This window comes from Dermochelys coriacea, chromosome 1 (assembly GCF_009764565.3).
Source record: "Dermochelys coriacea isolate rDerCor1 chromosome 1, rDerCor1.pri.v4, whole genome shotgun sequence".
Taxonomy (NCBI): Eukaryota; Metazoa; Chordata; order Testudines; family Dermochelyidae; genus Dermochelys; species Dermochelys coriacea.
In genome coordinates, this window is record NC_050068.2 from 250842045 (window position 1) to 250864623 (window position 22579).

Genomic DNA, 22579 nt, shown 5'->3' on the forward strand with positions numbered 1-22579 from the left:
CTTTAACCAAAGGTTCAAATAGTGGTAAAACCTTTAGCTTGCAAACCAATTCAAAGTTTCTTCCTCTTTCTGTGTAAGACACCGTTTGTTCTCTTGGCCACAAAATCTATATGGCTTCTAGTATGAACTCTCTGAAATAATCATGATTTCTCACCGCTAACTTGTTTGTAGGGAAGCCGTTTCCTCTTTCAAATAGTACTAGGCTTAGTTAATACAGTGAGTTTCTCCAGACTCTGTGCCTTCATTGGAGTTAGTGATTGAGTGGTTCCTGAACACCATGATCAGCTTCAATAATGGAATCCTACAGACAACTATTACAAGAAACCACCGGATCACCACACCTATCTCCACAGATCTAGTAACCACCCCAGACACACCAAGAAATCTGTTACCTACAGCCAGGCCCCAACCTTGTTAAGCTCTTGGTCAGAAGCAAGCTCTCCACAGACCAGGACACATCAACTCAAAGCAGCACCAGACTCTGCCAAAGCAAAAACTGCTAGATGTATCTCCACTGTTGTGATGATCAGTTGCCCCTCACAACACACCTATCGTAATCCATGGGGCTTGCATATGCCTATCACAACATGTGCTTATCTCATCCAGTATATCAACTGTCCCAATAAAACTATATGGGTTGCTCACACAGAAAAATGATAAAGGAAAAAACCACACTCTCACCCATGGGTGAACACTTTTCACAAAGTGATCACTCCATATCTAACCTCTCAGTCCTCACCCTCAAAGGAAACCTGCACAGCATCTTCAAAAGACGAGCCTGAGAATTTACATTCATAACTCCACTGGATACTTTAAAAAGCCATGGACTTTACAGAGACACTAGTTTTATGGCTCATTCCAACAATTTGTAACACACCATGCTGACTACTAACCCTCCTTTGTCCTACTACTGCAGAGGTGTTATGGCTCACTTCATTTTAAGTAGTGTCCTACAACTTGTGGGAACCTCTTATGCTTAATTATCTGTCCCATCTTAGATATGACACCCTGATTACCTTCTCCAGATCTGAAGAAGAGCTCTATGAACCTCAAAAGCCTGTTCCCTCCACCAGCAGAAGTTGTCCAATAAATTACCTCACCCACCTTGTCTCTTAGTGATTCAGTGTAAGTTCTAGACAACTAAGACTAAATTTGTTAGTGAAGTATAAGCACACATTATACACTTTAGTCATTCAAAAGGCTTTAACTCTGATATGTACTTTCTGAGGAGCATTTGGTTTAACATGAGCCGGTCACCACTTGGGTAAACAATTCATGTATAAAAGTCACTTCTGAAAGTGGCATGAAGGTGGCTTCTCCAGAATTGCAGTGACTGGTTTCTGAAGATTGAGTGAATCACCTGAATGAACTTTAAGATGGGAGAGAGCTCTCCCATTGGCATACTAAATCCACCTTCATGAGAGGTGGTATCTATGTCAGTGGGAGAAGCTCTCCTACCAGCAGCGCTGTCCACACCAACGCTTAGGTTGATGTAACTTGTGTTGCTCAGGAAGGTGGCTAATTTGCACCCCAGAGTGATGTAACTTATACTGAAGTAAGTGGTATGACAGATGTATTCCTATTCTTGTTCTCAGTTTTTCAGCCCTCTCTCTAGGTAGAGGCTCTTGATGGACACTTAGTTCCTGGCAAGTTGGAGTGTAAAACTACCCTGCACTAGCCTGGGGTGCACTAAATGTCCATGCATACTCTGCTGCTGGGCACTGAAAGTTCCTTAGTGTGCTTTGATCTACTCCTATATCAGAGTGTTGTGTGTGTCAGGTATGTGGCAGGCTAATGGAGGGTAGATTTACACCCCAGCTTGCTGCAAACCAAGTGTTTCTGTAGCAAAGCCCAGAGTTAATAGGGTGCTCGTTAGCTACAAGACTTCAGTTGTTACGGAGCAGGGAGAGCTCTTGCTGCGCAGGCAATGGCTGTCTCGCTCATGCTCTCTCTCTCTCTCCTGTATATTTCAGCTTCAGGGAGCAACATGTTGAACAACAAAGGGCATTTTTTACATTTTCTGCTGGGTAGCATGGCCTTTCTTGGAAAAGCTCACTGGGCATGGGGGCAGGGCCATCCTTACCCATATGCAAAGTATGCAGCTGCATAGGGCACCAGAAAATTTGGGGCACCAAATTTCCTGGTACCCTACGCAGCTGCGTGCTGCTCCAGCACCTGCTCCACCTCTTCCCCATGGCCCCCATCCCATCCCAGCCCCACCCCCACTCCCCACCCTTCTCCACGCCTTCCCCAAAGCTCCCGCCCCTAGTTGGGCCTGTCCTGCACTCACTGGGCGGCAGGAAGTGGAGCGACCCAGTCCGGCCCCAACCCGCTCCGCTCCCCAGGCTTGTGCTGTGCGGTGGTTTCCCCCCAAGCCTGCTTCTGCCTCCTGAAGAGACCTGGGGCCAGCCCCTCTCCTCCTCGTGGGGGGGCTGTGTAGGGCACCAAAATGGCTAGGGATGGCCCTGCGTAGGGGGGGTTATTGGGAGGGCGGGCATGGCAATCAGAAAGTGACCTATGTTTCTGGCAAAAATTTTTACATGTTCAACCAGAACAAAAGTTATGTTCCTTCCCATCATCCAATGAGAAAACAAGGAGTCCCCTTTATGACTTTTATTAAATTGTCTGCAAAATTCCAGTTCTTTGTGCAAGATATCTTGTGCCATCCCAGTTTGTGCAAGCCATGTTGGGTCATATATTGAACAAATGCTGGCTGAGCTCCAGCCAGCAACCTACCTCTGCAAATTACTTTTCTGTGGGCCCCTCTACAGTGTGGTGATCTGGTTGACTTTGCATAACTCCATGACCTTTCCAACAGTGCTTTTAGCAGTTTGCAGAAATGTCCATTTTGAAGTCTAGAAGAGTTTTGATGTTAAGTCTCTTTACAGACGTGGATGGTCCTGTCTAAATTGCTGTATGATGAACAACTAAACAAAAAGTCATTTCCTTGGTCAGTCACCAATGGGAGATAACAATGCAATAATATGAAACACACACTTCTCTACCAGTACTTGAATATTCTCTACACCTCAGTGATAAAGTTAGTAGGATGACTTCAAGTGTGAAACTCTCTGTGCAACTTCCAAGCACACTGTTGATCAAGCTTTATGATCTTAGAACGTTTTGGTTGGTTCATCTTAAAGATTTGCGCTTCACATTAGTGTGTCAATATTCCACTTGACTACATCAGCTTCTTTATATAGTAGGTATTTGTTTTGTATTATACACAAACACCTTTTTGTTAGATTAGTTGTATATATCTTATTGATCACATTTCTATTTAAAATAAACTGCCTGGGCTGAACTATTTGCACTGGTTTGTGTTGCATATGCTACAAAATTTCCTTGAACTGAAGGGGTCTATTAAAGAATGTTTTAGATAGTTATCTCAGATAATTAAGCTTTTTAAATGTTAGTTGACACCTTTTTAAATTTCCTATATGTAGCAACAAAATTATACCTTCTGAATTTATATCAAATAACATAGATCTACAGTGTGTCCATTACAAATGTATAGACATAAAGCATATAAAATAGAAAGAAGGAATTTACTTCATAACTTAGCAAGAGTTTATGGTTAAACCAAGCTAGTTTAGCTTTTACTCAACCTACATACAGTATCCTGTCTATGAAAAACAGAAACAGTATGTGCTATTTGATATGTTTTAAAAGCTTAAGCCTAAATTAGGCCAGGGATTCTGGCTTATGTCTTGAGATCTATAATGTTGTTAATTATTTATTCCATATTTTCTGTGTCATCACTACACCAATCTATGGCAAGCATTTTGAAGGTTTTCATCATGGTAGAATATTTATGCTGCATTCCAGTTTGGAAACTAGTTCTGTTGCAACTGTGTTTAAAAACTATTCCTGGTCATGTGGACAAGGCTTTAAAATCATTAACGCTTCCTGGAAAAATTAAGACTATTTTTTAGCTGAGGAACAGTTCAATTCCTAGTCTTTGTCAGACAATTTCTGTACTTCCTTGTTTTTTTCTTTTTAAACACATGTATGTAAACTGACTTTCTTGCTCTGTAAGATTTCAGCTGCTTCTGCAGTTCAGGCCAAGTCCTGCCCTTTCCTCTATTTCAGTTCTGCTGCTGCTGGGTTCCTCTAACTATGTGATTCTGCTGCACATTGAGAGTGAGAAGGGTCTGGATATGAAGCACCCAAGCATAGGTTTGTGTGGAACAGATATGAGCTCTGTGGGTTCTCCCTGCTGTGGAGGGGGATTTGGGATGGAAGAAGATGCCTTAGTGATCAGCCCAGTATACATGTCAATGGATTGTGATCCTTGTAGGTCTACTTCCCCTGCCTGTCCCTGAATACATGAGCTGCAACCTAAGTGGAGCCCTGCTGTGCCCTGACCTTGCAGTAAGCAGCCCTCAGTAGCTCTGCTCCCTGAGTGCAGAGGATTCCTTCTGCCTTCTACCTCCCCTCACCCTTCTCGGGCATTTGACTGAGAGGAACGGAACTTGCCCCTCTATGTAGTCACATACTCCTGACTGACATCATAGTACTTTTCATACCAGATGTAGTGTCTCTCAGCAGAGGATTGTGAGTAGAGATGGGGGGAAAAAAAGTCTCCTATTAACTCTTCAATAGAGATGATGTTTCTCATGCAAATGACTCTTGTAATGAAGAGGTGAGGGATGAGAAATACTGAAAACAGGCCCAATAAATAGAATGTTTCTCAAAGTTTTCCACAAGGCATCAGCTGGATCTTTGAGAGAAAGTCTCTTTTGGGAAATTAGGCACTTGACTGTGGTATCACTGTAAATACCTCGTAGCGAATGGGCGTGTGAGGCATGTTCCAGGTGAGTGTTGGGATTATTGTTGTATGATTTACCCTCTACCTGGGTGAAGATGCCAAGTTTAAAAACTTTAGCAAGAAATGAATGCAGAGGTGTAAAAATGTGGTGCCCAACAACAGTCAAACTACTAGTTTATTCACTCTGTTCTAAATGGGATGCTGATTTGAAAATCCATTTTCCTTCATTATGTGTGTGTTTAAGACCCATACATCCCATCCTCCTCCAGCATGATCCTGGAAAGTTCCACCGAGCTTCTAAAAATAATCAAGCAAGATCTGGGTCCAACTCTGTATTGACTGAACTCAACATGAGTTTTGCTGTTGCCTTCAGTGGGAGAAGCATCAGGCCTACTCTGGGCAACTATATGCCCTCTTTAACAAAGAAGTCAAAGTCAAAATATCTAATGTCTCACTCTCAAGATTTGTGACTAATCATCCTCCCTTTTTAAGAAGCTTTTAAGAAATATTCCATCTAAACTTAGGTCCAGCGAGATCAGTGCTATTTGGGATCAGTGTGTGCCCAGTGATTGATCCTTTACGTCGCCAGTCTTGAATTGTGATGCAACTGTTCTCGGATAACTTGGCAACAGCAAACCGGCAGAGCTATTATTGACCCAGAGTAGCATCTGGAAGCAATGGCATTATTAATACAATAAGCAAAGTTTTCTGTGAATTACTGTGCTATTCTGTGGAGCTGATGAGGTGGTTAACACCTTTTACTTATTTTGTAAGGATCCAGCACTGGAAAGGAATGAATGTACTTGTGAAGCACTGAGAACTAAAATAGCAGTGATTCAGTTATAGTTGAGCCAAATCTTCTTAAAATTAAACTCTGTTGTGTTAGAGATTTTTATTTTTCTGATACCTATATTATTAACCTCTCTGATAAGAGAAGGAAATGTAATACAGTGATATTGGAGAAGCCTTGTACGTTACATCTAAGCTGTTATCTCAGGAGGCTGAATAAGAAGAAACTACTTTTCATCTTGTATGTTATGGGAATCTGATGAGCAGAATGATTTAATTCTTAAGGTTAGTAGATATTTATAAACCTAGTTCTCTTTGGGAATAGTTTAATTTGCATAACTTTCAAATAGGTTGTGTGCAATATCTATTTTTTTCTGTAAATAACAAAATATGTTGGATGGCACTAGCAACCAGGAATCTCATGGGTGGTGGAGGATGTATCTCACTTGAAAGTCATTTTAACTCTGGCTCAAACTGTTCATGATTTGAAATTCACTAGCATTAGATAGTTTATATATAAGTAGCTGTGTGCCCATCATAGAGAGGCCCCCTAGTTTCAACTCTGCTTGCTGTCTAATCTGAGATACCAAGGACTGAACTGGCAGGGAAGCAGAATTACCCTTTTGCTTCTTGAGATGGTCGTTCAAGTCAGGGTTGAGTTGTGTTAGAGGGACACTAGAGGATATTTGCGCTGTTGTTGCACCTCTCCTATGGACAGCCCATTTCCAGGGCTGCCTACTGAGCAACTTTCCCACGGATCAGCAGTATGTTGCCAGATTGTTCACATTTTAAAGGAACTTTTCTATTTTTATTTCTATTTACAGAACACAGTGGCTTCATTGAGGGTTTTTTTTTCAAATCTATTCCACATACACGTGATATATTTCCTCTTTTATTTTTTTCCCTTCCTTATGCAAACCTGTTGGCCAACTCTGATGTCTCAAGCAGCAGCTATGCAAATATTTATTAATGCGACAGTCATCAAGGGGGAAGAAAGTTGCTTCATCCCATTATACAGGAAACCCTTAACTTCTGCCCCTCTCTGAGGGTGCAGTCAGTGGGAACTGGAGAAGTTCACAATTAGAGTTGGTTTGACAGACTTTGCTCTCTTGGTTCCTGTTTCACTACAGACTGTCATTCATGTAACTGGCAGGTTTTATCTGTTATTGAGGAGACTTCCCCATCAACCTCAAGGCCAGCATTGTGTCGTGAAGCAAAATGGAGCTAGCAGATCTCTTGAAATTTCTCGTCATGGAAATCAATGGAACAACAGTAACAGTGGCTCTGCTGGTGATCCTCCTAATGTTACTCTGTTGGTAAGTGTATTCATACTAATATGAGACCTATGTAATACTGAAAGCTAACCAAAAAATTTGCGCCAGGAGTAGATTCTCCCAGCCGGAATTCAGCACCAGTGTATCTCCTCAATCAAAATATCTTAGTGTTTCATTTTAAGAGGCTGGAGTAGAGGTAGATGCAGAGATTAAAATAATAAAATAGACACTTGTTAGAAAGTCTTGTCAAATTTGTGAGAGAATTTTGTCTTTTCTATAGGTTTTTATTTTTTAAATAAAATTTTGTTTTTTAAAATTTCCCTATTAAAGTCTTCAGGTTTTTGGACTAATTTCTGTAGAACCCTATCAAATTTCATTTAATACCTCCTGGTTTCATCCCCATTAAGTTTCCATGTGAGAGATGTTGAAGGTGGTCAGATATGAAAAGGAAAGAAGTATAGCAGGGGTTCTCAAATAGGGGGTCACAAGGTTATTACATGGAGGGGGGGGTTGCGAGCTGTCAGCCTTCACCCTAAACCCTGCTTTGCCTCCAGCATTTATAATGGTGTTAAATATATAAAAAAGTGTTTTTAATTTATAAGGGGGATCGCACTCAGAGACTTGCTATGTGAAAGGGGTCACTAGTACAAAAGTTTGAGAATCACTGAAGTATAGTGTCACTTGCAGAGTCTCGGATCTTACTCACACACTTTGTTTGGCTTTTCAACTCAACACTGTAAACGCTACTTGAGTTCCCTTGCTTATTGTTTTTATTTCTCACATTGAGTACATAGTAGATTGATAGGGGAGGGAGGCTTATAAAGTAGGAAAGAACTGCATTACAGTGGACAGAGAACCTTGCCTTTGTGTGCTGATTATCTATTAGGCAAATTAGCAATAGTTTACGTGCCATCTCTGTTTTTACTACAGCTGTGCCTCAAATCCTCCCCACCTACCCCATCAACAGCCATTGTTCCTTGTTTCTGTGTGTCCAAGGAAGAGATTACAGGAAAATGTTAGGAAATCTAAGCTAAATATAGTCTTTAGACCACCAGCAAAGATCAAGATAAAACACAGTAATAACTCCATAGGGTACTACAGACGTTTCTATAGGTGTGTTAATGAGAGAGGCTCGCCTGCATGTGCCTTGATTCTTCAGTCTCTTAAGGCCTCATCCATTTCCATTTAAGTCAAGGGGTGTGGGGGGAGAACTCGTGCTGACTTCAAAGGGAGTGAGGTTGGACCATAGGTGGTTTGGCAGAATGTATTGAATAGATATGTTGGTGATCCAGTTTGGTTTAAAATAATAATTGAGCCAAACCTCCTTTGAAAAGTTACAGTCCAACCCATCTGTTTTGTGGTCTGTTTTTTGAGATCCGGATAAATCGCACTGAGGATTCTTGCTGCAGCATACCCAATGTCCAGTGTGGATTGTGGTTTAAAAGCCATGATCTGGCCCATAATCATTACTAAAGCAAAACTCCCATTGATGTCAATGCGGATTTTTGCATGAGTCAGGAGTCCAGGATCGGGCCCACAGATTAGTTCATGCTGTTTAGACCATAGATCACTTTCAACTGCAAGGAGGGCAACCCCCACCCCCTACAATTTCAGGAGCTAGAAAAGGGGCTGGAGAGACCCATTGGAGTGGGAAGTTGCAGGCAAACCCACAATTACTGCTTCTAAACAAGCTTCCAAAAGTGCACAGTTCTGAGCAGCGCATGCATCTGCGGTCAGGTGTGCATTTCTTAATATAATAAATCTACATGCCGACCCTTTCAGGTGTGTGCTTTTCAGGAGTCCATAACTCTCTGTTAAATCAAAAGCAATCATTTGTTCAGTTTAAGTGAAGACTCTAAGGGCTTGTCTACACTTCTTCCTGGGGGATTGACAAGCGGCGATAGATGCATCAGCGATTGATTTAGTGATTATAGTGAAGACCCGCTAAACCGACCGCAGATCGCTCTCCCGTCGACTCCTGTACTCCACTGGATTGAGAAGAGTAGGGGGAGTCGACGGGAGAGCGTCTCCCATTGACATCATGTAGTGTGGACCCTGTGGTAAGTAGGTCTAAACTATGTCTATTTGAGTTACGCTATTCACGTAACTCAAATTACGTAGTTTAGATCGAATTTCCCCCATAATGTAGACAAGGCCTATGTCCTGGGCAAAATTAATTGTTGGCATCAGTAGCCACATAACTCTATTGACTTAATGAAGTCAGTAGAATTGTTTCCTGTTTTTGTCAGTCATGGCTTTGACCCACAGCCTGTGCTGCACTTCAGCTTTCAAGCTTCATTTCTTTCGGGCATAGATTTGCTCAAAAGAGTGTAGTTAGAATTGTTTGAAGCAGATAAAGGATTTACTACCAGTTGCAATTATAACTCTTGCTGCTGATCTGTGGAGATGTATTAATACAAGTTTAGATAATTAAAGGATAGAGATGCCTAGAGACCATTATTTCAATGAAAAGACGGTGTGTTTTGCAAACTTCCAGTAGAATGTGTTGGGCAACCTATCCGAGCTGTCTTGTGAGAGTTCACCTAGCGGACATAATCTTTTCACCATCCATTTGTTGTTTGTTTCAGTAAAATATCATGATTCAAGCTGTAGGGTTAGTGGCTTGAAATCTGTCTGCAATCGTAAGAAGAGAAGTGGCTTCTGCTGGTGTTAGAAGCCTATCAACCTTTTCCAACCTAGCTGCTATTTATAAGGAGTTGTTAGATCTGCTGTGTGTTATAAAAACTCTTTCAGGGCTGAAACCTTGCAAGCAGGGAATTATAGAAAATAATACACATATGGTTGCTAATAGAAATGTGTCCATAATTCTAGAGAGCATTTACTTGCTACATTCATGCGGCATATGCCATTGTGCAGCTCCTTTGTAGTGTCCCTGCACATGGCTCTGATGGCATGAGCAATTAAATAGTTAAGATTCCATGAATGTTTCCATTCTAACCCCCTATTTTCATTTGCTTGTAACTTTCTGAAATTTTCATTTTTCAGGCCTGGCCTCTGCCTGAAGGTTGCTTTTTTGTTTGTTTGTTTGTTTGTTTGTTTAATTTGGAGTGAAAATGGTTCAGGCATTTTGCATGTAAGGCATGGGAAATGATTGCAATATATCTCAAACACCTCTTCATCAGAAGTATATGATTTATGTTATAGTAATGCCTAGAGACCAGCCAAGATCAGGGCCCATTGTGCTAGGCACTATACAAAGAGAGGGTTAGAGTATGTCTGGCATAGCTGCGTCACTGAAGTTATGCCAGCATAGCCCCATAATGTAGACAAATTCCCTTCCATTGGTATAGGCTGTGCCATCCCTGTAAGAACACCACCTCCCCGAGTGACAGCAGCTATGTTGATGGAAGCACTCTCCCATCAGTATAGCTGCATCTACCCTGGGGGTTAAGTCAAACATAACTATGTCAGTCGGGGGGTGGTTTGTTTCATACCCCTGACCAACATTTTATACCCCGACCCCTGTCGACCTAACTTTTAAATGTAGACCAGGCCTAAGAGACAACCCCAGCCTCCAAGAGCTTAAATCTAAATAAACAAGATAAAGAGAAGGTGGGGAGGAGAGGCAGGCAAAGCATAGCTGTCAACTCCGAGGGGCTCAAGCATCCACTAAAAAAAAAAGGGGGGGGGTGCTCAGCACCCAGAGGGCCTAATTAATCTTTTTCAGGCCCTGGCGCCCGGACCGTGTCCCGGCCCCTGTCCCTGCTTGGCTCCACCCCCTGCTTGCATCGGGGAAAGGGGGCAGAGAGGAGCACAAAAGTCAGCACTGGTGAGGCAAAGGGATATAAGAGCAGAATGAATAATGTGATGCTGGCAAATGTCATGTTCGTTCTACAACTTTTTAAAAATCCTTTTTGGAGGTTTGTTAGGGGACTAAGTAAACAGGCAGCTGGGAAGGGGAGAAGAGACTGGGGAAAAATTAGGAAAGGATGGAGGGCAGGTAGAGTCAGGCAGAAGTGGAGTGACTGTGAGAGAGGTAGGGACAGGAGGGATTGGAGCAAGCAGCCAGTCAGCACATGGGGGTGACTGTCTAGAATAAAGGATTGATGACCTCGCCAGTGTTTGGTGGTCCTTGTTGTAACAGCTGCTCCATGGAAGTAACCCTCAATGAGGGGAGCTGCCTTGAGTCTTCTGAAGAAAATTTGTTTTAGGTTTCACTGAGTTATGACCCTTTGAAAATCACACTTTCCCCACACATGGTATATCTCTCTTTCCCCCCCCCCCACCTTTTTTAAACAGAAGGGTCCCAAAATGCACAGGTCCAATGTAAAACCTTTATCTCATTATGAAAGTACTTTGCCTTTTTTTTTTAATTAAGTGGGTAATATTTATAGTGGCTATCATCTGTTACTACTTTTGTCCTTCATTTAGTAACCTGTGTTTTTAAACTGATTAAATCTTTACAGTTTTACAAAATACAAAAAGGACTAATTTGGCCACATTTTCAGTGTTTATTCAGCAAGTTTTGTGCTGAATTCTGTTGAAAACCTCGCCAAATGTCACAGAATGCTGCTGGGTGTTGAGCACTCTTGAAAAATCTGTCCATCTTCCCCCTCCATTTCTCTGATAACCAAAATGAATACTCTGGTGAATTACTGTCTTTTTTTGTTCTGTGTTTGCACAACACCTAGCACAATAGGGTCCTGATCTATGACAAAGGCTCTAATAATTAATCATAGTAATTTATCAGAAAAGTTCCTCGTAAGCAGACTTTCCTCTTCCAACTCCCAAAGTGGAAACTAGCAGTCTATTCACTTAACCTTTCTGTGGCTGAGTTTCCTCATCTTCAAAATGGGGATAATAATATCTCAAAGGCTTAATTAGTATCTGCAGAGCTCTTTGGTATGCTACAGTGAAAGATGCTATATTATAGCTGTGCAAAGTATTATTATTCATTTTCATTTTAACTAGATGCTGAGTTATGTCTCCCATGCTTGGCTGTGGATGCAAACATTATTTTGTGGCTTTCCTTTTGCTGTCTGTGATACTGTTGATAAAATGAAAGCAGGAACTCATTTTTCTTTTAAAGTTTAATGTACCATAAGCTTTACATTATGAAGACACTGTCACAGCTCTCTGACGCATGTGTTCAAACTAGATTTTCAACTGCTTGTCTAAACAAACCTGATTTTTTTAGAAAATTAGAAGTTGAAGGGGAGGTGTGTGAGTGAGAGAGAGAGAGACAGACACACACATTTCTCATTGTACGCTTGGCTTTTACCCATTGTGAAACAGGCACTTACGATGTCCTTACCTGGTGCTGCAAAGCCAAATCATTCAGAAGGTATCAGTTTTACATTTAAAATTGTTTATTGGTTGTATGATGCCTAGAAGCTCTGATCAGAGATCTGGTCTTGATAATGTCCACACATGTAATAAAAAGACAATCCCTTCCCCAAAGAGCTTACAGTTTGTATAAATTAGAGAAGAATTGGAACTAGAACAGTTCTTTTAAACCCTCTCTGCCCCTGAATGTTAGGAGTTTGGATAAAGTTGAGAAATGGATCAGCAACTAAACCTTGGTATGGATTTGGATCAGAGTTCACAGCTGAAACCCATCTCTAACTGACTAATTTAAAACACTCAGACTTTGGGACAGCTTGGTTTCAGATATTTCAACCACTTACTGTAGGGAATGTTTAGATCCGGGGTTTTGGTGAGGTCCCAGAGAATACAGGTTTAAAAAGAAAAAGACTCAAATCCAAGCCCTAGTTTTGCAAAACCAAAACCCCGATGACAAGACTTTCCAAAACTTAAACCAAAATTTTCTGTATCTTCTCACCCATCTCCAATCATGTGTAATCTAAAAGCTGGGTAAAAATGAATTGTATCATAACTTTGATTTTAAAACTGTAGTGCCTTGTGAAAGGTATCAGATCAATAGGTCTGGAAACTGGGGTACAATACTACACTATACTTACTCACTGGATGCAGATATTGTGTCGGCAGTGCCAGCTTCTCCTCGCTACATCAGTCCTCGTTAGCTGAAAGGCCTATCTCTGAACTGTCCTCTAGCCTTTAAGATCTGAATGGGCATGGAGATTAACTACTCTGCTGAGACTGCCAGGAATGTTGAATGTGATGGTTTTGAGATGTGCACCCATTTCCACAGGAATTGTATTGAGATTCCCTGTTTCATTTTTTTTGTTACAGCAGCTGTATCCCAGAAGGGTGAAAAAGTCCTCTAGTATACCTTCAGTAATATTGCTGGTGTGTATGCTGTCTTTTTGTGAGCTAAGGTATTCATACCGTATCTGTGACTGTTGTATCTGGGTGCATTATGTTCAGTTTAAAAGGCAAAGTATGAGTTGTCCCTGTTAATGACCTAGTGAAATTACTGTCCTTGATAAGGGAGCTGCCTCATGGATAGCTGACTGGGAGATGGAGTGGAAACTTTGAAGATGATACACTTCCCAGAGAAAGTTGCTGTAGGAATTGGACAAAGTCAAGAAAATATGATCAACCAAAGGAAAGGAAGAGAGGAAAGAGAAATTAAAATCTTAACACTTTAATTTTCCACCTAAAAATAAAAATCTTCATTCCTGGGAGAGAGGAAAAAAATGATATTGAAAGGAAACTGTTTCTTGTCTGACTTTAAAAATGTGTGTGTGTGTGAGATTTTTGTTTGCAGATGGTATGAAATTAGGATCTAGTGACTCATGCGGTCTGTTTGTCTTTGAATACAACAAACCCTATGCATTACTAAAGGTACTAAAAACCCAGATAAAAAGCAATTTTACTTACTTCTAAATAAATTCATCTTCCATAATGGTATAAAAGGGGAAAATAATTACACTGTTTTAGTGGTGGTTTGCTTCCTCCTTAGTTAATCTTCTTTGGAGGCAATGGTGGTGTACAGCTTCTCCTTCAGATCTTGCTAAAGTTTTGTTTTCTTAATGCATGTTTGTTTCAAGGTAAAGTTCTTGAAAGTATGAGCCAAATGTGACTCTGTCAATTTAAATAAAAAGTACTAAAATTATTTTCTGAAATTTATCAAATCAGATGTTAGGGCAAGGCGTTGGCTCTGAAACCTTCAAAGCAGTCTCAGAGTTCTACTGGCCATTCGTATCAGTAGGGGTGGGAAAACTAGTTTTGATAAAACAAGAACTTGTGCAAATCAGGCTTTTTATCCAAAGATCAAAAGACTTCTGACTTTTTCCCCTTTCAAGTAATTTCCTCCACCCCTTCCCCCACATAACCCTGCACTTCTTTGTTCCTGTTTGAACCGCATGTGTTGAAAGCGGCTTCTGCAATATTTGCAGGCTAACTGGGAGCCTTATGAGAGCATGCTTTTTCAAGACTTCCAGCCCAGCTTCACAGATTCAGACATTCAGTTAAGCATCCAAACTTAGGGCTGCTGGGAAGTGGTTTTCACTAGTAATACGTGATACAACAGGAAACAGAAGTCTATTTAATAAGCCAAGAGGCTAATGTAACATGCTGAGGCCTTCGTGTTTGTGTAGTAGCAGCCTGAGCCCAATTTGCATTCTGGTCCCTCACTAAATTATGTCTCTTCTAAAATCTGACCTTCTTTCTCCAGTTCCATTCATGAATGACCAGCTACACAATGAATGACCTCAGCTTCTAGCCCACTGCAGAAGATGTTGAACACCTTGTGAGATTGGGGCCCCAAAACTCTGATCCTTTCTGCAGTTCTCCATTACTTTTACTAATGGGCTGAGTGACCCATGTTTTATAATTTGGCAGCCTCACAGAGTGTGGTTAACCCCATACTAGTAATCAGGTTGACGGGTGGTGACTGGGTGGGAAACCCTTCCTTGTATCCTCAGCTGGCCCTGTTGGCTGCTTTTCAGAGAATGGCCCTTAAGTTGGAGGAAATGCTTTGCCTTGTTCAAAAGTTCCATCATGGGAGGTTATAAGGATCTGACTGAACAGGAAATGTGGGCAAATTCCCACTGATGACAGAAAATCTTCCAACTCCTCATTGCTTCTGTTATACAGTCTTACATCAAGCAAATCTGGGGTTTCCACTAAAATGTCAAATATAATATGACATTGGAACTGTGCAATGTGTGATTTCCCCCTCTGAGAAAACCAGTTGGCTCTGGGTGGGCCAGACCAAGCTTTGCCTGAAAAGGAGCAGAGTAAGCTAATTAATTCTGATTTGGAAGAGTGCCAGGCCACTAATGACTAAATATCTTTCATTCTGAAAACAAGGAAGATCTGATTATCTGGTATGAAATTCCATCACAATATTGATTTGTACTGTGTTTTTTCTGAAAACAAAGGTCTCTTTATTTTTGGGTGAGATGGAAAGGAGTTCCTTGAAATCATTTTTGTAGCTTCAGAGCAAAATACTTTTAGTATCTTCATAGGATAAACTATAAAGGCCCTTTTATTTCTGATGAAACTGTGTGCTTCTTGAGCATGGTGTAACATTGATACCCTTATTTCTCTCCTTAAGGGTGATATTCAGAGGAACAGCACAAGGCCTAGGCCCCATTTTAAGCCCTCAAAATGGGGCTTAAGTAGCACAAGGCCTTGAGTTGACTTTGCTGCATAGGAATGAATTGCACCATATTAGTGTCAGGTCAAGGGATCCCTAGTTGGGTTGTTTATTCTTATGTAAATAAATAAATAAAAAGGACACTTAAATTATTCTGGCATGAAGTTTGATTTAGAGTAGGGAGATTGGTGCACTGAGGTCGTCCTGCAGAATATGTTAGATCTTGGGACTCCACCTGGGTTCTAAAAGTTTTCCAGTGGGAAATAGCCCTCCAATGCTGTAAAGTTAGTTAAATCAAACAAAAAGCTCACGATTGCTGGATCACTCCTGGCACAAGCTGACAGCGGCTAGGCTGCTGGTCTTCATTTCTGGTGAGTAGGGATGTGACTGCAGAAGCTGCCCACAGCCATTGCTCCACTGTGGGCTTGGATCTGGGCTGGTCTAGCTTTGGCAGGGCCAGGTTTCGCAAGAGACAAGTTGACTCAATTCCATTTCCAGGAAGCTTCTGCTAGTGGGGCTTCTCTGGAGCCCCTGCCACATTGCACTGGGAGTAGGGAAACCTGGATTCTGTTCCTGTCTCTGACCCTGGCTTGCTGTGTGGCTTTGGGCAAATGACTTGCCTTTCTTTGCCTGTTTGCCCTCTGTCTGTGTTGTATATTTGGGATTTTGGGGACAGGGACTGTCTATGTCTGTATAATGCCTAACATAAAGAGAGTCTGGGTTGGGGCCTTTACACACTACTGCGGTACAACTAATAAGCGTTTTAAAGATGCTGCTTTCCCCTGGCTGACCCCCCGGGGGGAAGGGGGTCTGGTGGTGGGAAGGAGTGCAGAGCACTCCCTAGCTTGAAGTAATAATAGAAACCAAATGCTTCACAGTTTTGTTCAAGGGCTTTCTGCACCACCACTCTGGTGCTCCTGCCAAAGGGAGGATATTGGCAACACCACTGCCTCCCCTCCCTCCCCTGGGATAAATACCTCCCTTCCCTTGGTTCAGTTGCCCTGATTCAAGGGGTATAGATTTTCAATTTAAATTATTTGAAATGCTCTGGGCCAAGCTCTCCTCTAGCCTAACTCCGCTGATTTTAAATGGATTTAATCCACCAGGCAATTTGGCCTTGACTGACCGGACTTTCTGAGAAGTTGAATGGTAAACATAAAAATTCTCCCTGTGCCATGTCCTCACCTCACATATATTCCATAGTGTTTTAACAAGGGAAACTTTTATTTTCCCCTCCACTCTCTCAAACTTTTTAAAAATCCAGCTATGGACTCTCATAAATAATGTTTCATTATCTTTTGTTCTCTCTGCTGGCTCAACTGTAGTTAGCTAATGCTTTCCACAGGCCTGGGTCCCCCTCTCAGAGAGAAGTGAAAGTAGGTAATTGTGCAGTATTTGATAGACCTGCTTGAAAATTACTGGTGAAAACTTCCTTGGAGATGCAAAAAAAGGCTATTTGGACAAAACTGAAATGTTAGTGAGAATTTTCATTTTTATCAAAAATCTTGGGGTATGTTTATTGAAAAATGATTTTTTTTTAACAGAAAACAAATGTTTTCTCTTTTTCATGAAAACCTGAAAAACTTTGAAAATGGAAATGTTTCGCTTTCCTGTAGGTTTTTGACAGAAAGCAAAATACATGTTTTGAGGATCTCTAGTGTATGATAACCACGGATGAACAGGCAGCAGAAGGAGTGCAAAGTAATTTTATTTTGTAGGTCATATTAAAAACAAAAATAAAATGAAATTCTTTTTAACTTTCCTAGGAACAGAGAAGATTTAAAGAATAGATATTTAGTGTCCAGTTCTCCAGGGCCATGCACTTTTTGTCATCATTTACATCAGAGCAGTTTCTGTTCTGATCTGGTAGCATTTTACACCCACTTTCTGTGGATGTAAATGACTATACAGGGTGCAGGACAATGGTGAACCAAGGCATTGGTATTTGCGGGTGGACTGTACCCACATTGGTCATAACTATGGTAACTACCTCCCCATCCCTGATGTCCCCCCTTTCTCTCAGTACCCTGGAAAATTCAGGAATGTAAGGGATAGGTTTGGAAATTATCAGTAGGCAGGAAGGGTACAAAGAGGCTTATTGGGGCTAAAAATGTTGGCTGGGTAATGATGGGGTGATTGTTCTTGAATGGGGTGAGGAGGTAGATGGCTGGGGAGGAAGAGCAGTGTGGACACTGATCATTTGGGGAAAAGTCAAAAGGCTGTGTGGGGAGGAGAAACAGAGGGAAGATGCTGATTGAGGATGGAGGAGTGAGTCATGTGGCTGGTTATGGAGGAAGCACTGGGCAGCTGGGAGTGGCTGCAATCCGATATAGTCCACACATGTGATGCTTCTTATCCCAAAAGAGCTTTTTGTAAATACTCTCTTGATTGATAGAGATGTTACAAGATATTGATCTTTTACCTAGAGGTTTACCGTGTGGAATGTGAGAGAGACATTGCAATGCAGCCACCTCAGGGACGGATGGAGAAGCAGCAGCCAATGGGGGCCAACAGCATGCTGCATGACAGTGGCTGACAGGAGGAACTGTGGCCAAGGATGTTGGTGCCTTCCTCCTGTTCTTGGGGGAAAAACTTCATGTGATCTTTAAAGTTTACAGAGAGCAAACAGGACTTCAGTTTGGCGTGAAAGGTTTGTGTCAAGCTGTGACAAATGAGTCCACATTGAGTTTTACACAATATATCTGCATTTATGGTTTTTAATTGTGTATTCTTGAAGGGTCTTGCCCCTCAGCTGTGCTTGTGAACCTCTATACTTTCATGTTAGTGGAAGTGCCAGTGAACTAGAATAATTAGCAATGCAAAGCAGAATGAAAATCCGCAGTTTTTAACTCTGTCGTCTGAGTTAGATACCCAACTCCCATTGAATTTCAAAAGGATTTGTGTGTCTAACTTTCTTAGGTTCCTTTGACAAATCTCGGTCCAAATGCATACACCAAGGGTAACTTGCAACCTTATATCTATCTACAGTCAGAGAACTGTAAAGACACTATATTTGTTTTGTTTATTCAGCAGGCCAGAGGCATTCAAAGAAAAGGAAAGTGACAAATTGTCAGGAACTTGCTTAGGTAAAGGAATCTTTGCTAATCGGATCACAGTATAAGTTTTGTATTAGGAAACGTTGAAACTTTTTTTTTGTGTACTGGTGGATTTTGAAAAGACCAGTGGGATACATTTTTTTCTAGATTGTTACACCTTTCTGTGAAAGTCTTGGGGTATTGTAACTGAACCAAACATTTTCTCAAGAGGCATGTTGGACCCAGAGCTCTGGCTGAGAGAGAGAGGCACAGCTGTGGGAGAGTAAACATTTAGTAATTCAAGAAAAAACCTAGAGCTATTCTGAACAACACTTGAAACTAGCCCCCTCCCCATTTAGTTTCAGATGTCTCCTTTTCCAGGTATTTAATGTAGATGTTTTCATTATTTCTGCTTTCTCTCCTGTGTGTTTCTAATACATAATGCTTTTGCTCAATCTAAATAGAACTGGTGTTGACTGGCATCTGGGGAAATGATTGGCTGATGCTCTCAAATAAAACAGAACTCTTCCCCCTGCAGAGAGGGAAAAGGTGAGATCCTGTATGAGAGTCGCAAAGGAGGGAGAAGGCTGTGGTCTTCCCCGGAACAGTGTCATAGAGGAATCTCAGGATATATTGGTGCACTGGATTATTTGACCATTTTGTGCACACATAGCACCTAAAAGCTGTATGGAGATTCGCATATTTACCATGGAAACATTAAGATCTAAGTTGATCCTGTTGTTGGATTCAAACATGAGGGGCTAGGGGTTTGTGATATTTCAAACCCCATGCTTTGTCCACTAAACTATCTCCTCAGTGTTTAGTGATGGGTTTGTAATCAGAACAGGGTCCCTGACTATTAAGGAAATGGAGAATTCCTTAAGGGGCTTGTTAATAAACTGTTTCCTCTGAAGGACCCTTTTCTATTTAATTTTGACATTTTTAGGGACTCTACACAGCCATCTCTTCCCTCCCCCCCCCCCCCCGCTTTTTTTGTTTACGTTCCTAAGTGAGAGCATCACCAAGCAGTGAGCTCTGTGCCATGGCAGCATTTCATATTTTGAGCAGAGATAAAAATCTCATTCCTTCAATAAACAAAACAAATCAAGAGATGGTGCCCCAGAGAACCATTTCTCTGTAGCCATTTTCCTCCAGCTGTTTTCTATTCCATGCAGTTTGCAATGCACCATATGAAATACGCATGTGCCTGCCAGTGTGCATGGAATGCAGGTTTCCTCCAGACAGCAGCCACTGCCGGTCCATCATAAACACTGATTTTTACAGTGCTGTAATAATAAGATTACTAATAGAGCTGAGATGTTTGGTTATTTAATAGCCTATTGTTTAGCAATGAGAGACGACACGAGCACTGCCGTCACAGGCACTCTGTCTTCACTGTGAATAGTTTGGGTTATACATGGGGATGGGTGAGGGTGACAAATATTGGGGTGCATTTTAACTGAAGAGGGACCAAGCTCTCTTGCTAAAAGCTAGCTACCCTGTGAGTTGTTGCTGGATATACTTCCCTTACCCACACTTGCAGGTCTGCCAGTTTCTTCAGTAAGGACTTGATGATTCCACTCAGACCTGGGACTCCAGAATTCTCTTTATTCACCGCACTGCCATGTTCGCCTCAGAATGAGGCTCCATAAGACAAAACCAAGATGGTGACCGCAGCAAGCATAAAGTGATAGTTGTGAGACTGGATTCAAATCTGCTGAGTTCTCTAAATGTCGGTCCCTCTTACTAGATGCTTCCCCTCTATTAATATACCCTGGCCCTCTGCATTAGTATGGAGTCTCAGGGACTTAAGGGGTCTCAGACAGTCAATCTGAAGGCGTCTCAAACTTGGCTCTGGCTTTTTAATAGAACTGGCTTTATTAACAGAGGGGGAAAAATCTTGCTACATCAGTCAGGGACCCTAAAAAGCTCCTTATACATTTGTATTGATTTCTGCAGCACATTGCTATGAATGGCCAGTTTTATAAAGAGGGAAGAACAAAGCTGGTCAGAGCTTTCTGTTCTAATCTAGACTCACTGGATTCTTAAGGCAAACCCACTGCACAAAGGGCTTGCCATGTAATTCCTGGTAACTAGTGTCTGGTGGGTGAAACTTCTAGAACTCCTTTAATAGGAACCCCAACTGTAGTGTTCTCAAATTATACCTGCATTAGTCACCATCTTGGTTTTGCCGTGTCTAGCTTCATTCTGAGTCTTCTTTTGTGGCACTGTGCACAAAAACTGCTGCAAGGTACATCAGCTTTGTGATATCAACAGAATTCCAGTAAGGATTAGGATGAAACTCACCAGACTCAGCAAACCTTTAAAGGTCTGTCTATGTTACGTAATTGACCTGTTGCCAATGGCCATTGCCAACAATGGGTCCCTCCCAAATTGTGGCTGAAAACATCTCTTACTGTGTTTGCTAACACTTACGTTAAGTGCATCAAGATCTTAGTGTAGACTAGTCATGTGCACTCTTGGAATTTGAATTCTGGTCTATGTAGACTAGAGGAGAAAGATTAGTGATTAGAAACACTACAAACATTAAGGTCAAGATTTTTCAAAAGAGCTCAGCATGCTGGGGTCTGAACTGTCTTCAAAGATGTAGCCTCCATTATGGGTGTTGAACACATGGAAATCTTGGTTAAGTGTCATTTAGAATGGTTGGTTTTCTTTGAGACTTTTTGTGTCAGTTGTATAGCTGGGTTGAGAGGATAAGAAACTTTAAAGGAAGTTTTCCTGGAAAATGTATCCCTATTTTTCATCAAAAAAATTCAGTTTCAACCTGCTCTAGTCAGGTTTATCAAAAAGATAACAACATTGGGGGAACAAATTGACCTCTGTTGTAATGCTATTAAAAGTCATGAGGATGAATTTGGCCCAGTATGTTTAGATCAGTGATAAACAAAATACGAGCTGTTTTATGTCTGAGGGCTTTTGAAATCCCCACCTCCACTCATGCCTCCAGTTTGACACAGACCTTTTCCTGTGAAAAAATGTGCTTAAACATAATATTGGTGTGATAAGAGGTAAATCCATAGAGAAGATGCACCATAAATCTCTTTCTCTAAGGTGCTTTGTACCAGTTATGTAAATAAGAGGCCCCTGGTATTTTGGCTGTTTGCAGAATTGATGTGCTGCTGCAAAAATCACTCTTGTGTGAGGAGTACTGACTGTGTGTGGCCATCTAGCTGTCCATTCTTTCCCCTTTTTGGACAGATCCTTAAATGGTGTAATTTGGTGTAATTTTGATCCATTGACTTCAGTGGGCCTATGATAGTTTATACCAGCTGAAGATCTGCTCCCAAATGATTTAGGATCACGATAGTGTTAATTTAGTGCATGGATTAGTGTTCATGTCTCACTCCCTGTCAGTATCTGGTCCAAGCCAGGGAAGCTAATAATCCAACCGGCGGAACAAATTCGGTGATGAATCCTGGTCACGTGTCACCTGCGGCATGTTGTGCATATGCTAAGAAGAAGTGCACCTGCATTTGTCTTTGCCTGGAAATACCAGGGCTTTTGATTGACTGACTGGAAAGTGTGTTGGCCAGTTTGGGAGGAATGACTGTGTTAAACTATATTGTTGTTTCAGTGGAATGCAGTTATCTTCATTTCCTATTCCAAGCTGTTCTGTGACATTACTGTATGCTGTTTGACAGTTGCCATATTCCACTTCAGTGATGAGTGAATTGATTCATATATATCTGATATTTGTAAATTACATTGGCCTCCAGCTATATATGAATGCAAAGTCATTATCATTGCACGATCATTACAGCTTTTTGCAGGGGTTGGGCAGTTCAGTGTTGTCTTTGAGAAAGTTCGAATCTTCATCTTTGTGAGCTATGAGCAAATTGTGTTTATAAAACACAAGAGATTTGGTAGAAGTTTGTGGAATCCTAATGAACTGACAATGATTTTTTTTTTAAAGCCACATTTTTTTCAATTAAAAAAAAAACTGTTAACAACTTGGAACAACATTATGACACACTAGTCCCTTGACACACAAGCGTAACTTTGGGTTAAACATATAAATAACACTGAAAAGACTATATTTAGCTCAAGGACAACCAAGAAGTGAAGGCCAAATAATAAAATGAAGCAGGGAAATTATAGCTCTCCTTGTTCTATTTTGCAATGTACTGTTTGGCAGCTGTGAAGGTACGATACTTTAGAATTTGTCTAACACAACTGTTTTTGATTTGTACTTTAAATA

The 22579-nt window shown here is 41.3% G+C and overlaps 1 protein-coding gene across 10 annotated transcripts in view; it reads left to right on the forward strand.

Moving 5' to 3' along the window:
- TBXAS1 (thromboxane A synthase 1) overlaps positions 1-22579 on the forward strand; it is a 333339-nt gene that overhangs the window by 20787 nt on the left and 289973 nt on the right. For 3 of the 10 annotated variants that reach the window (XM_038398078.2, XM_043519054.1, XM_038398098.2), the window contains exon 2: positions 6714-6876. The exons of 3 other annotated variants lie outside the window; for them this stretch is intronic. In XM_038398078.2, the coding sequence (XP_038254006.1) occupies positions 6779-6876 (98 nt within the window). In that variant the 5' untranslated portion in view covers positions 6714-6778. Of the gene's footprint in view, positions 1-4130; positions 4180-5768; positions 5846-6130; positions 6877-22579 lie in introns of those variants that run through there. 4 more of the 10 variants (XM_038398088.2, XM_043519097.1, XM_043519086.1 and 1 more) reach the window with 4 other exon arrangements.